Here is a 14,512-nt window from a genome sequence, read left to right on the forward strand (position 1 = left end):
GCTCAGAAGAGCTGTGTGTCCGTTTCAGAACGCGGAGGTGACCAAGCAGATGACGGTGGCGCGGGCCGCGCAGGATGAGGTGGAGAGCGTGCGCCGGGAGATGCAGGAGAAAGTGCGGGCAGCCAGGGAGGAGGCCGAGCACCAGGTGAGGGGCTGGTTCATCTCGCCTCTTTTCCCTGCTGCGTTTCCGTCTCCTTCAGACTTCGTATCGCACAGTGTCTCCCAACCCTTCCTCCTGTACTGTTTGTGATGACATCAGTTCTCCAGCAGCCCATAAAATGAGTCAATCCAAGCTGGTTTTTCCTATTTTTATTTGTGTGGTGGAGAAAATGGGCTTACAATCAGTTGAGTCACTGTTGAAACACTTCCGATAGCCTGGAGTTGAGATTTATTCCTCTTTTTGTGTCATTACAGTCACAGTTTCAAACTAGACTTGAACACATTTCCCCAATTCCTTTCAAGCTGGCTTCACCATTGGCATGACTGGTGTTCTTCCTTGTACGATTCCACCTTCTCCTTTCGGCAAGGGGCAGATTGCGTGTTTGAAGTTCCAGGTTTTTAAGGAAAGGGGTGCAAGTGTCCTTTAAATTCTCTACCGTACAGTGCATGTGAAAGCTACCTCTGTGCTGGCAGTGCAAATAGGTTGTTTGTAGTCTCAACCTCCAGCTGCGCACGGATTCCTAACAGTGCAGGTATTTAGGGGCGCATGCTATGTGCGCCAGGGACACATGGAGAAGCTCATGTGTGTGTTGTACTGGGATCACTGGTGCTGCAAGTGGTGTCGTAGGGGCAGCGGGTCTGATCAGGTCTGGGATGTGTCCACAGGAGAAAGAGCAGGCAGAGCAGCTGCAGGCCTTCCAGACAGAGCTGTGCACCAGCAGAGCAGAGCTGGAGCGACTGAGAGGGACCATGGCCTCCTCACAGCAGGTCAGCCGTTCTCATTGTCTGAGCTCAGGTACCGACACGGGCCCTTTTCACAAGTCCAAAGACACAGAAACCGTGACATTTCTAGCCAAGCCAAGTTCCTAAATATAAGAAGTCAGTATGCATGGTCCATTAACTGCGGTTTCTGAGTTCTTTACTTCTGTCTGGGGTCCCCCGGCTCCTCTTGCCCCTCGCAGTCGAGTGCAGAGCTGAGCTCCCGGCTGGCGGCCCTGGAGGCGGAGAAGGCGGCCCTGGCGGAGGGCGTGGCCCAGAAGGAGGCGGAGCTGGCGGGCCTGGGGGCGGAGCTGGAGCGCGTGCAGAAGAGCCTGGCCAGCGAGCGGGAGAGCGGGGTGAAGGCGTCCGAGGCGCTGCAGAACCAGCTCAACGAGAAGGTGAGCACGGCCAGCAGGCCGGGAGGCTGAGAGCCGCAGCTTCCAGGCCCCCAGTCTGTACATTTCTGCTGTGACCAAGCGTGCATTTTCATACTGCTGGTTTGCAGTTTTGAAAACATTTTCTCCACAAGAAAGGCGTGTCCTTCGTAAGCAAACAGGAAATGCCACCTTGATGTCCCATAACACAGTCCATCGACGCCTCTGCGTTCGAATAATTTTTACCCGTTTTGCTGCTGGCTGTACTGTGTAAATAGGGTGATCTTCATGAGTAGGCAGCAGCGTTCTTGCTGTGACAATTCAGGGCCTGTTAGGGTAAAAAGTAATACTGGCTGATTTTTGGTAATCCAGGAACAAATCAGAAGGCTTAATATGTAAATGAATGCGAATTTCATTTTCCAAATATTCACCTTACGAACAGTTACTAACCTAAGCTGTTCCTCAAAAAGTCACGGAATGGGAGTGTTCAGTTTGTGTTTGGTGGGAGTTTAAAAAAAGGCCCATAAAAAATGATTTTTTATGAATTTATTTTCAGTCACAAAATCTAGATCAGTTAGGTTTTTCATTTTTTCGGTGCTGGTTTAATTGTCTCAATATTCCATTCCCCAGCAACCAGAGCTCTTCCTAGAAAATACGATCCCAATAATCAGTTTTCGTGATGTAATCGATCAAATGGTTTTGTGCAGGAGACCCGGGAACAGGCGCTAGAGAGCCAGCTGGTGGGCTCCCGCTGGGCCGCCCTGCAGGGAGCGCTCGACGAGGCTCATAGGATCATACAGGACTCAATGGCGCGGATTGAAGACCCCGCGCACATCAGCTGCACCAGCTCCGCCGGTGAGTCCCTTTCCCCACCTTCTTGTTTCCACGAGATCAAGAGAAAGACACAGATTGATTTTTTTTAAATTGGATCTAATTCAGTTAACCCAGTCAATACTGTGTGATCACCACACTGCTCAGGATAGCTCAGCCAGCACACTGTTCTTCAGCGCAGGGTCTGACCTCTGTACTGTTACTCGGCAGACTACCTGGTGTCGCGGAGCCAGGCTGCGCTGGACAGTGTGGACAGACTGCAGGCCGCCAGGGACAAGTATCTGACTGACGACACAGGTGAGTCTGACACCACGTAACAGTCGAGTCCTGAGCCCAGGACGGAAAACAAAAAGAAACATAGTGACTCGTGTGCTCAGCAGCTCTTCTCCCTCCTCCAGATGTGTCGGAGCTGCTGCGGTCGGTGGCCCAGTTTGCCCACCTGGTTGGCGATACGATAGTGCAGGGCAGCGCGACGTCCCACATGGTTCCCCTGGAGCAGGCGGACTGTGAGTACCGACATTCAGCGCCACTCGTGTTCAGGAAAAGCCCATTGAGCAGCACGTGGCTTGTCACCGCTGTGCCGCACTGCAGGAGATGAGGTCATTACCAGCCCCCGCTGTGTTGTCCTGCAGGCTTGTGCTATTGCCATCCTGACCCTCATCTGCTGTGGTTGCCCGTGCTGTATCTACACCATTGTTGCTTTATGATGTACTAGATGTTGCATCAGTGATTATGCCACATTAAAAAGGTTGAACGCTCTGTTCAAGAGAACACCACAAGCGTGTGATCTTGGTCGTGGCTCAGGGAGGCCCTAGTGCAGCCCCAGGGCTCCTGCAGGCTGGTTGTCTGATGGTGCCCTGCCTCTCGTGTGCTTGGCAGCGCTCGCGGAGGCCGTGAAGGCGTGTGGCGCGGAAGCCTTGGCGTTGCTGTGCCAGCTGAAGGAGCAGGGGACGCTGGGCAGCGCGGACAGCGCCCAGCTGAGGGCCGGCCTGGCCCGGGTGCAGGCCCTCGCCGAGGTGAGCGCGCCGCTGCGTGTTGCTCTCGAGCTCCCGGGGCGAGTGAGCTCCTGCCCGAGCGCTGCCGCTGTGGAGGCCCCGGAGGTCACGCCGTCTCTCCCCTCTCTGCAGAGTCTGCGTCCTCGGGGGCTGGAGCTGCAGCAGGGGGAGCTGGGAGACTTGGTGGAGCAGGAGATGGCAGCCACCTCCATCGCCGTAGAAACAGCCGCCGCCAGAATCGAGGTACCCCCCTGAACCCCCCGGGCCCCCTCGCTGGGGTCAGACAGCAGCCCTCTGTTATCGCCTCGGGAATGACGAAAGCCTGTTGCACTGCAGTTAGACAGATTACAGGCTCCAGTCTCCCTTGCGGTTTGTGCTCATGAAGCTGGATTTGCCTACTCCTGCCTGCCTGTGCTGTCCTGAGTCCGCCTGGTTCTGCAGGGTCTCCCGTCCAGCACTCTGTAAAGGCAGCCATGGCATCACCCAGATCTAAAGCCACTCTGTTAAGGAGGTGATTCATTAAGGAAGTGCAGGAGTCACCTGGAGCAAAAAATCTGAACGTGCTTTGGCATGCGACAACCCGAGTTTCCTTAGTTAAATAAATGACTTGCTTAATTGATCAATGACTTACAGATGTCAACAGTTTAGAAACAGGCAGTTTAGGCCGATCTATAATAAGTCCAGGCTAGGGGCTCCCCCGAACCAGAGATGGGGAGTACGGTATAAGTTGCCCTCTCAGGGTCAGAAGTGAGCCCCCTTTTCATACAGCTCTGGAGCAGAGCCCCTCTTTCTCCTTCAGGACCGACATTCCTTCCTCTTTCTCTCTCCAGGAAATGTTGAACAAGTCCAGAGCTGCTGATTCAGGAGTTAAAATGGAGGTCAACGAAAGGTCAGTCAGCTCTTGGGTTTTCCTCTCCCGGGTTTTGACTTTTTTTATTTCATAACAGGATAGTTAACCCCTTCCCCCAGATCACAGACCCTAACATTTCTATTTATTTGGCTGCATCATGTCAATTTCATACTCAATCATTCAGTGTAGTTCTGCTGATCCGTCTTCTCCCCCCAGTGAAATTCATTGATCGTTATTAGTGGAATAGTTTGTTAAAATGAACTTGATAATGAAGTTATTTCAGCACTCTATCCCACTGAGTGGTAGTGAAGATTCCTTACCTAATGCTTCTAAAGTAAAGTGTAGCATTCTTCCTGTCCACTGCGGTCACTATATCTGGTCACTTTGTTTTTAATTTTGCAAGTAGAATATCGCCAAGTTGTCACACTGGAAAACCCTTTCAATAAGCATTTTTTCCCCAATGTTATTTATCTCACTGAATTTTTTTTAGAATCAGATTACCCAGTTTATTTTCTGCATCTGTGAATTAGAAGGGAACTAGAATATCGGAACATAAGGGATACAGGAGAAGGTCATCAGGCCCATCTAGCCCATTGGACAGTCACTGACTACTTGATTTGCGGCTCAGGAAGCGCCTTCTGTGATTTAGGTGCTTCTCCCCGTGTGAAACTGTCCCATGTTTCACTGCCAGCGCTTGGTCTTTAGAACACCTGTCCGGTTCCACTGTGCTTCACGTGGATTCCAGAGCCGCAGCAGTGGCCTCTGCTGGATTATTCTCCTGTGGTCAACTTAGTCATAGATGTGTGAAAACACTGGAGTGCACTGGCCATGTGCGAACAACTTCAGTGGACATGACTGTGACCTCGTTGTAGCGGCAGGGGGTGCATCTCCTGCTCGGACTCACTCCTCTTCCCCTTCCCATGGGGCTCTTGCAGGATCCTGGCCTCCTGCACAGAGCTGATGCAGGCCATCAAGGTGCTGGTGCTGTCCTCCAAAGACCTGCAGCGCGACATCGTGGAGAGTGGGAGGGTGAGTGTCCCGGGCGAGCCGGGAGCTTGGGGCATTTACATCGGGAAAGGGAGGGTCTGGGAGTAGAAAAAAATTGTAGAAGAAATCTTACAACAAGCCAGCGACACTCCTGGAGATAACATGCTGATCAGCTGTTGCACTTGCAGAGAGCAGAAAGTGTTTGCTTGCGCCTATCGGAGAAGTGGTCTCGGCTTCGCTCGCCTAATGTCAAGCAGAGCACGAGAGAAGCTGAGAGCGCTGCTGGTATATCAAGTTGATCTCTGTGTTCGGTGTTTCCCGGACTGCTGGAAGCATTTGTTAATGTTAGATCTTTAACACCTGCAAGGCTTCCCTGTTACTGAGAAACAGGCATGAAGATCCCTGCGCTCTCTGTTGTACCGATCACTCTGAGGTGCGGAGTCCATGCCGTGAGGGGTCGCATGAGCGCCATGTCTCTAAGGAACGACTGCCTCTCTCTCCTTTGCCTGCAGGGGGCAGCGTCAACCAAGGAGTTCTATGCCAAGAATTCCCGCTGGACGGAGGGACTGATCTCCGCCTCCAAGGCAGTGGGCTGGGGGGCGACAGTGATGGTGTAAGTCCTCTGCTCCTGTACAGCTGTGCCTGTCTTCCCCCAGAGCTGCAGTATCGTTACAGTATCTTCCAGTAACCACAGCAAGTCTCCCTCCTCCCACATTTACAACTGAGAGGAAGCCACATGGTCCATCTTCATCTGGTTGCTTGTTGCTCTGTAATCCAAGAGCACCATCAACCCGATCCTTCAGGTGTCCAGCAGCTTGGTTAAAGAGCAGGCTTCAAACTCCTACGGCCCCAGGAGGCTCCTGCTCTCTGCCCTGCGTGTTCGGCATGTCCTCAGATCCTTACTTGAAGTTATTGTTACTTCTAAAATCTCCTACTGTAGTAAACCAAAGGCAAGTGCGTGGGAGGTCATCCTGAGGCACAGAAACGTGGTGATGGAGCCTGTGTGTGTGTGTGTGCCGGCAGGGATGCGGCTGACCTGGTGGTGCAGGGCCAGGGGAAGTTCGAAGAGCTGATGGTGTGCTCCCACGAGATCGCAGCCAGCACCGCGCAGCTGGTGGCCGCCTCAAAGGTAACCCGCCCATGACCGCACCTTTGGTACCCCAGCACCGTGGACAGGGGTCACCTCTGGCATAGGGCCGAGTGGGAGTGGGCTCTGTGGCTGCACCCTTATAAGTACCCTGAGAGTCATGGGGGTCTGGTCATGTTGCTGCTTGCTCTCGGAGATCCTTCTGGAAAAACTGTACTGTAAGAGATTCTGAGCTGTAAGAAACCAGACGTTTCCAGCAAACGAGAGATTTCTCTTCAAGAAAACTTAAATTACAAGACCTCCAAGGTGCATCAGTGTCATTTCCTGGAAGAAGCCAGAGTGTCGGTTTCAGCAGCGTGGCTGTGCACCTTCTTCTAGACTCCTGCAGTCTCTTGGTGTAAAATAGTACCTCTTCCTCTTCCCAATTGTAAATGCACACAGTGTTCAATTATTTCACGCTTTGTTCTGAAGTCCAGTGGTTGACTGTCAATGCCTTTGAGGAATTTGAATACTTGAATCAGCTGGCCTTGTACTCTTCTCCGTTCTAGGGTAGAACATTTTTAATGCTCTCTCACCAATAAAGGTGCTCACCTGAGCACAGGCTTAGCTCTTCGATCACAGGTTCGAGTTTTCTTTGTCACTAGCCTGTAAGTTGTGATTCCCCAGGTAGCCAGTTGTGATTAAGAGATTGCGGGTTTGATGCCTTGTGTTAATCTCAACCAGTAAAAGTCTCGGCACAGTCAGAGATCTACTGTTGCAGGTCGAAGCCTGAATCATGCCTCTAGCCCACTGTGACCGAGATTCTTCAGGTGGGGGCGCACAATGGGCTGAGTACCACTGTGGGAGAGGTGGGTTAGGTTTCAGCAACAGTGACCCCATGTGGCCTCCTGGGCGATTGTCGCCATGCGGTGCTGTCTGTGACGAGCCCCTGCTCCAGTGGGCTGTGGTGCCTTTGACCCGTTAGAGACGATTGACTTGAAGAGTCCGCCTGCACTTCCTCATTCTCCGGCTGCCGGGGGCGGGTTTGAGCTGAGCCATCGTTTACACGAACACAGACCCGGTAATTCTAGATCCGTTAACGAGCAAATGCGCCCTGTCTGCTGTGGCCCGCAGGTGAAGGCTGATAAGGACAGTACCAACCTGGGCAGACTGCAGCAGGCGTCCCGCAGAGTCACCCAGGCCACCGCTGGCCTCGTGGCCTCCACCAAGTCGGGCAAGTCGCAGATCGAAGAGACAGGTGAGTCCTTGCCCAGCCCCAGCACAGCTGCTCTCTCCTCTGGCGGGTTCATTCCCAGGATGTTCCTGTGTGCGTTGTGCGTTAAGGTCATCCGAAAAAGTGTGTGTCTCAAAAGACACAACAGCATTGGCTCAGCTAAGGGTTGTGAAAACCTGAGCTGTCCTGTTTGGAGAGAATTATGTCCCTCTCGTGGAGTTTTTCATTACTTGCGAGTTCAGAGCTGTCACTGCTGCTGGTGACACAGTAGGGCTGCTTGTTCGCTTGGGAACAGCTACCCCAAACAGAGAGGAGGCTGAGTGTCCAATCATTTCTGTCCAGACTCATGTAGGGGAAACAGCTCAGAGGAGCTCAGCCAGACTGTCCCAAATGATACACAGTAATTGTTTAATCCACCAAAAGTAGGCACTGCTCTGGAATGTCGGTGCAGGAACACAATGTGAAAGTCAGGAATGGCCTCATAATGCAGGAATCCTGAGCAGTGGTGTGGCATTTCCTTTTTAGAGCTGAACCACAAGGCAGCCACTTTGCATTTCGTGCGTTGCAGGCTTCATGCTCGCCACCAGCTGATGCCAAATGCGAGGTGACGGTTTAGATTTCTTAATTGAAAATCTTGGCAGTGAGCAGTGAAGAGATAAGTTACATGTTTGTTATCTGAACAGCTGTAGCAGCACATGGCAGTGTGCAACCCTTTCTCATGACCTCACTGCTGTGGTTTTAAATGCACTTTTATACACCCGGTGCGTTTGCCAGCACTGCAGACAGCGGATCAGAGGCTCCTCTCAGAGGCTGTGCGGAAGCGCTTGTAAGTGGAGTCTTTCTTGTCCTGACTCGCCCTGTGCTGTTTCAGACACCATGGATTTCTCCAGCATGACGCTCACCCAGATCAAGAGGCAGGAGATGGACTCACAGGTAAGAAAACCAAGAGCCCTTTCTGAGGGGCTTCAATATCAGTGTCCAGCACCATGCTCCTCATTGATTCTGTAAAGCATTCGATAGAGTACCTGTGACTCGAGTGACTTGAGAAGCATCCACTTACTGTAACATCTCACCGCCTAAAAGTGAGCTGCAGTGAGTGTAGTCCTGTTCTTGCCCTGGAGCACAGTAACTTTGGCCCGTTCCAGTAGCCGTGTGTGACCTGCGAGATGCAGGAGAATGTGATCGTTTGGGGGTGTGGCAGGGCCATGGTAGGGCGGGGCGTGGCAGGGGATGGGCGTGGCCAGCGCTGACCCGTCCCTCTCGCCAGGTGCGGGTGCTGTAGGGGAGGTACAGATGCTTTGGGGAGTGTGGTTGTCAGGGGGCGTGGCCAGCGCTGACCCGTCCCTCTCGCCAGGTGCGGGTGCTGGAGCTGGAGATGCACCTACAGAAGGAGCGGGAGCGGCTGGGCGAGCTGCGGAAGAAGCACTACATGCTGGCGGGCGTGGCGGAGGGCTGGGGCGAGGAGGAGGGTGAGGACACCGACTCGAACCCGGCCGTGTTCAGGGTCCCCCCGCCGCCCTACTGAGGAGTCTGCTGTTTTTTCTGCCCCAGAGCAAGGAATTGCAGCTCCTAGTCTACCAACTCGGCAACTAGCAGGGCAGAGTTTTTGTTTCACTGAGTCGGAGTGTTTCTGTACAAGCCTAACTCCAGAACACCCAGAGTCGAGTTTCCCCCAAGTTGAAAGCAGTTCATGTGGGAATCAAGAAGGAAATTGATACTGTTGTTTAATATGTGTGACCAGGCATCATTAGAAGGTTAGTTAGGTAATAGTTGGGCGTGCTGTGCAGATGCGCTGTGTGTTGCATGCTGGCCCGTGGCTCCAGTGTAAGTGCTGCTGTTTTCATTGCAGGGACTGGCTGAGGCCCAGGCCCCGCCCCCGTTTCCACGGCGCAGACTGGGCTGCTCCCTCCTGCCCCTCCCTCTCATCGAACCTTTTCTACTCTTCCATTCTCTCCCTTTTTAGTTTGATTTTTATTCCAAGCCAAAATAAAAGGTGCTTTTCCTCAGCCATCTATTCCTCCCGCAGCCCGAAGACTGTGAAACTTCCCTGATCTAGAGCGAGACACCCTGAACAGGGGCAAGAGGCGAGACTTGTGCACGCTTGGGACAGAAGGTCTGTGGGGGGGATACTGGCCGCCTGCCTGGTCCTGGTGCCACCCCCTGGAGTGCTGGAGAACTACAAGCCTGCAGCTGTTGGACGGATACCTTTTCTGTCTTCAGACTCTCAAGTTGACAAGAGGACACTTTTACACTCTGCAGCCAATGAGAACTCTTTTATAAAAACAGTTTTAAAATTAAGGACCCTTTTGCGAGAAAACGCCTCTCCGACAGCTGAGGGTCAGAATTTGAGTGCTGGACGTCCTCAGCAGCCGGAGGGCGATGCCCATGCTGCAGGGGCGTCCTCGCGGGCCAGGACGCGTCACAGAGCTCAGGGATGAGGGTCTCCACACAGGTTTGAAGTAGGCTGGAGCTGAATGGGTCAGCCCACGGGGTGTCCTGGCCCTCTCACTGTTGACACCGGTCCCGCAGAAAGAGATTTTAAACTTCCCACTGGTGGTGGGGGGCAATGGGAGGTGGCAGCACACGTCTGTGTTGCTCTTATTTTAAATTCCCAGGTGCTCGATGAATAACTTCCAGACGGCTGCTGCAGAGTTCTCCACGTGTCTGTGGGGGGCTTGTAAAGAGAGGAGAAGCTGGCCAGACTGGGTCGTCCCGGGTCCCAGAGTTGGGATCTCGCATCGCTGCTCTGGTGGCCTTGGTCCAGACCCTGGTCAGACAGCCTGGCACACTCGTGCAGAAGAGGACATCTTTCTTGGACAGTATTGTTCAGACTATTCCACTGTGCTACTGGGACCCCTCTTCCACTAAGGTGCATGCAGGAAGGCAAAAAAAGCACTCCATGCTTATTTTTGAAGTGTTTCCCATTTTTTTTCCTTCTCTGTCTCCTGTCTGTCTGGCATTGGCCATTTTGCACACTAACTCAGGCTTGCGTTCATGCACAGTTCTCTATTTAATCTATTTAATGACTCGGGTGCAGGAGGTTCTTGCAGGGGCCTGAGCAGTGGCAGGGGCTGGTGTAGCCGAGAAGATGACTGTTCTCTCTTCCTAGAGTTTTCCGTGATCAATGAGAAACCTCACACTTGGGTTGTAGATTGTAGCTCTCTGTGCTTGACAGTGATTAGACTGTTCTTGACTCCATTAGTGATTTTACAGCAGTAATAAGGGATTGATCTCGGAAGGGGGGCTTGTACTTCATGGTTTGTGCTCAGTGGCATTCTGTGGCAGAATCAGCTGGGGTAGCAGTGTTTTGTACCCCGTGCACATACTGTGCCTTGCAGAAGTATTCGCTTCCTGTATGTTGAAGAATTCTAAGAAATCTACAGCATTTTTTATCAAACTGTACACTGATATGAGGAGGTTGAATGCAAACAAAATCTCCAAACATACAAAGTCTGTTTGTTGCATAAGTATTCAGCTGTCTAAGTCGGTGCTTGGTGGCAGTACCTTTGACAACAGTTACTGCTGTCAGTATCTTTGTATCAGTCTCTACCAGCTGTGCACAGTGAGGTGGTGTAATTTCACCTATTCCTCCCAGCGAACTCCAGAACTCCAGCTCTGACAAGTTGGTGATGGATTATTCTGTTGTGATTTGTAAGTTTCCTCTGTTTCAATCACTGGGTCACTCAAAGACCATCGCTCTGGCTGTGCTTCAAGCCATTGTCCGGCTGAAATGTGAGTTTTCAGCCCAGTTTTCAATTCTGGGGTGACGAGGACTTTTTCCTCTAGGATTTGCCTGAACTTGGGCACCATTGATTTTTCCTCAGTTCGTGTTCCCTCATTTTTCATTTTTTGCCAGAATGCAATTAGACCAAAAGATTACATTTTTGTTACATCTAACAGTAGATTTCTGTCTCACATTTTCGTTATTTCTCAACTACAATATGAGTCTTTTTCAGTTAAGAAGTTTTCTTGCCCGTTGCCCATACTGGCCAGCTTTGTGTAGGGACCACAGCATTGTCAGTGTATTAATAGTGACTCCTTTCTTAAACAGAGCTCTGCAGATATTCACAAGTCACTGCTGGCCTCAGCGTCATGCAAAATAATTTCCTCTGCCTGGTTGTTGTTTGGAAGGGCTGCCTGGTCTAGATAGCATCTGGGTGGTATGATGTACATTCCACTTAATGATGCACTTCACTGTTCTCAGAGGAACCTTCTCCTGATCTGTGCCTCACTACTACTTTATTCTTGACCTGTACCAAAACTTCCTTGGTCTACAAGGTCGATTTCTTGTATCACTGTGAAAGATGTTTGAAATCTAATTTCAATCTGAGGGAACCTTTAGCATATGCCGGTGTATTTACTTTGATGCCACGTTAGTCCACTTAGATTACACACAGACTGTGCCTATAACACTGGGATCTTTCAAACAATTTTTTGCATCTTAACCGATTTCAGGTTACCTTAAAAAAGAGGTTGAATACTTATGCACCCGATAATCTACTAAATTTCTTTGAAAATCTAATATCTGCTGCCTGTCTGCATTTTTAACTATTAGTTTGGAGTAAATATATGAAACATGAAGTCCTGTCTGAAAGTGTTGTGACTGCAGGCTCAGACAGCAATAAAATGTGCAGACATTTGCAGCAAGTGAATGCTCTTGCAAGACATTAGATAATATTGACTTAGAAAATGTGGACGATGGGGGAAAAACATTGAATAGTTTTTCCTTGAAACATTGTTCTTTAATTCAGTTTTTGAAATCAAACTAAATGTTTCATCTGCTGTGTTCTGCAGCAGCTTTAACTGAATCTCAGTGTTCTGTAAGCAGAGGCCTCAGGCGCAGCCTGACCTGTTCATTAATGGTTTCACTGGCTCTATAGAAGCAGCAGGGACCGAGTCCTGTTTGGACAGCAGTGGAGAAATGCTGCCTCCTATAGTCTACATTTCAGTTAGGTGACAGTAAATAGCCTTAAGTCAAAGACATCTCTTTTGATTAACAAAGTCTTGTGTTAACCAATCGCAGGCTGCTTTGCAAACAAGATGAGCGATTGTAAAGACAGCCTTGGTGCCCTTGACAGCACGTATCCGAGATCTCTTCCCATGCTGCGCTGGTCACATTGTCCCTCCGCTGGCGATCGGGTTCCCATCGCAGCAGTCTGCCCAGCCCGGCGAGCCCTGCGACTCCAGGGCGCTTTGAAACCACAGCTGCGGTCAGGTGTGTCGTCGGGGTGATTGTTGACTACGAGGTCACTTGTGAAGTTTGTGTACATATGTATATTTAAAAATCAGGTGAAAAGGATGTCAGTGCCTTTGGAGGGAGGGGAGACGGTGTGCTTCCACTCTGAAATGTGGAACGTTTTTGAGAAGTGGAAGGAAGAGGACTTTAAAATGGAGTTTCCATTTTGGTGCATTTTGCTTTAAAGGGGGTGTTGTGTCAGGTGAGGCGCACAGCCTGCCAGCGTAAAAGCTGAGCGTTTGTAAAAGAGCCTGTTGAGGCCCTGCGATCCGGAGGCAAGCACCATGCGCTTCCTGCTGCACTCGTCCCTCTCGGGCCTGAAGTGGCTGCAGCAGAGCGGCGAGGAGAGGCCCAGGGAGGTGCTTCCAGTGCGGCTTGGACTGGGTGAGAGCGAGAGACCGTCGATTCTGTTTTCAAGGTGCTGTTCTTTTTTTTTTTTATTTTGTAATCTGTAGCAGTTACCGTAACTACATGTCGCAACTTCCCAGTACCATGTAAATGGTCACTGTTGTGTGTTCGAGTGCTCCGCAGGGTGAGGAGAGGGGGCGGAGTGGTCCTGCGGGTTTGCTGGTGTGGCGGTCCGGCCAGTGCTGCACCCTGGGGCCTGTAGTCCAGAGACCCCTGCCTGGCACCCCCACACGGGCGGCGGTCAGGCTCCCAGGAGCCTGGAGCAGTATTATCCGCATGAGCTGCGCAGCTTCCAAGGGCTCCGTGGTGCGAGAGGAGCTGGGTGACCCTCCTGCACAGCCCAGAAGGCGCAGGCACGCCCCTCCCCACCCCAGCCCTGCAGTGAGCTGAGCGAGGTAACAGTTGTGTTTCCAGGTGGGGTTAATAAAGGGAAATACAGGTGTGTAACAGATCTGTGATTGCAGTTTTTCTTAGGTGTGAGAAATGTAGAATAACCCAAACCGGTAGATCATCACAGCCTTAGCCATGAAGTGTTTGTCCTGGCAGACCAGCGCTGATTTAATGAATTGGAGCACAGTGTGGAGCGAGTGAGTGGGTCAGTCTGCGTGCCGTGGGCACCTGTGTGTGCGGGTCTATTTATGTGGTGTGTGTGGGTGTGATCCAGCTTCTCCAAGTTCATCCTGTACTTACAGCACTGCTTTAGTTTGTCTTGGAAAAGTGATAACACTGGGTATTTTATTATTTTTCAGATTTTATTATTCAGATGATATGTTAGATTAATAGAGTTTCTGGTTTCTATCGTTGGTCCTACCAAGCCCAGCCAGCCTTTCAACTGCCTCTCTTTTGCTTCACGATGGAAAAATACAACTTTATTAAATTCAACAACAGAAAATATATATAAAAACTGCTTCTTTGTACAATATACTAGAAGTGTGTTTTTTGTTTTTAATTAAATATATAAAACATGCACAAGAGTGAAGCTGTTTTTGTTATTCTCTAAATGTGGTCTGGTGATTAAATCTGCAATAAATGACAGAAATTTACCTGCAACTGAAGGGTGCTTTGTTTTTGACCCAGAATAGCTGGAGTTTGAGCTGTAAAGTGAGCCGGAGAACTTGTGGGGTTCCAGTGTCTGTGGACCGGCTGGGAGCAGTGCTGGTAGTGGTGTCAGTGCAGTGTAAATCTGGTGCAGTGAGCGAACTGGGCAGGTTTGCAGATGACAGAAAAATGAGAACAATTGCTGATGCGGCCAGTGAAGTTCAGAAAGAGGCCCTTTCCCATCATGGCCTCCTAATAATCCCCAATCTCTGAACTGGCTTCATCGCTCTTTTCTTCTCCCCACTGAGAGCTGGTGTGTGTGAGCGTACTGGCGCATCATCCAGGTGGGGCTGCACACTGGTGGTGGTGGAGGGGATCCCCATTACCTGTAAAGTGGAGTGTCCAGAAAAGAGCTATAGAAGTGTAGGGAATTATTATTTTTACATGGACCTACAGTACCGGCCTCATCTGGTGTGTAACTGTTCCAGTGAGGCTGCACCAACCACTAGGTGTCACTCTTGCATCACATCAGAAGTCCCAGGGATTCTTACAGAGGGCAAAACATCCCCAATAAG

The 14,512-nt window shown here is 50.8% G+C and overlaps 1 protein-coding gene across 2 annotated transcripts in view; it reads left to right on the forward strand.

Annotated features, from left to right (window-relative positions):
- The window catches only part of hip1 (huntingtin interacting protein 1), a 47,206-nt gene extending 33,335 nt beyond the window's left edge, over positions 1-13,871 (forward strand). For both annotated transcript variants that reach the window (XM_015367688.2, XM_015367689.2), the window contains exons 16-31: positions 29-145; positions 826-927; positions 1,122-1,316; positions 2,000-2,147; positions 2,334-2,420; positions 2,522-2,629; positions 3,003-3,139; positions 3,251-3,361; positions 3,949-4,007; positions 4,904-4,997; positions 5,468-5,568; positions 5,979-6,084; positions 7,156-7,279; positions 8,127-8,188; positions 8,610-8,724; positions 9,105-13,871. In XM_015367688.2, coding sequence (XP_015223174.2) covers positions 29-145; positions 826-927; positions 1,122-1,316; positions 2,000-2,147; positions 2,334-2,420; positions 2,522-2,629; positions 3,003-3,139; positions 3,251-3,361; positions 3,949-4,007; positions 4,904-4,997; positions 5,468-5,568; positions 5,979-6,084; positions 7,156-7,279; positions 8,127-8,188; positions 8,610-8,724; positions 9,105-9,115 — 1,677 coding nt within the window. In that variant the 3' untranslated portion in view covers positions 9,116-13,871. The remainder of the gene's footprint in view (positions 1-28; positions 146-825; positions 928-1,121; positions 1,317-1,999; positions 2,148-2,333; positions 2,421-2,521; positions 2,630-3,002; positions 3,140-3,250; positions 3,362-3,948; positions 4,008-4,903; positions 4,998-5,467; positions 5,569-5,978; positions 6,085-7,155; positions 7,280-8,126; positions 8,189-8,609; positions 8,725-9,104) is intronic.
- The last annotated feature ends 641 nt before the right edge of the window (positions 13,872-14,512 follow it).

Source organism: Lepisosteus oculatus, chromosome 26 (assembly GCF_040954835.1).
Source record: "Lepisosteus oculatus isolate fLepOcu1 chromosome 26, fLepOcu1.hap2, whole genome shotgun sequence".
Lineage (NCBI taxonomy): Eukaryota > Metazoa > Chordata > Actinopteri > Semionotiformes > Lepisosteidae > Lepisosteus > Lepisosteus oculatus.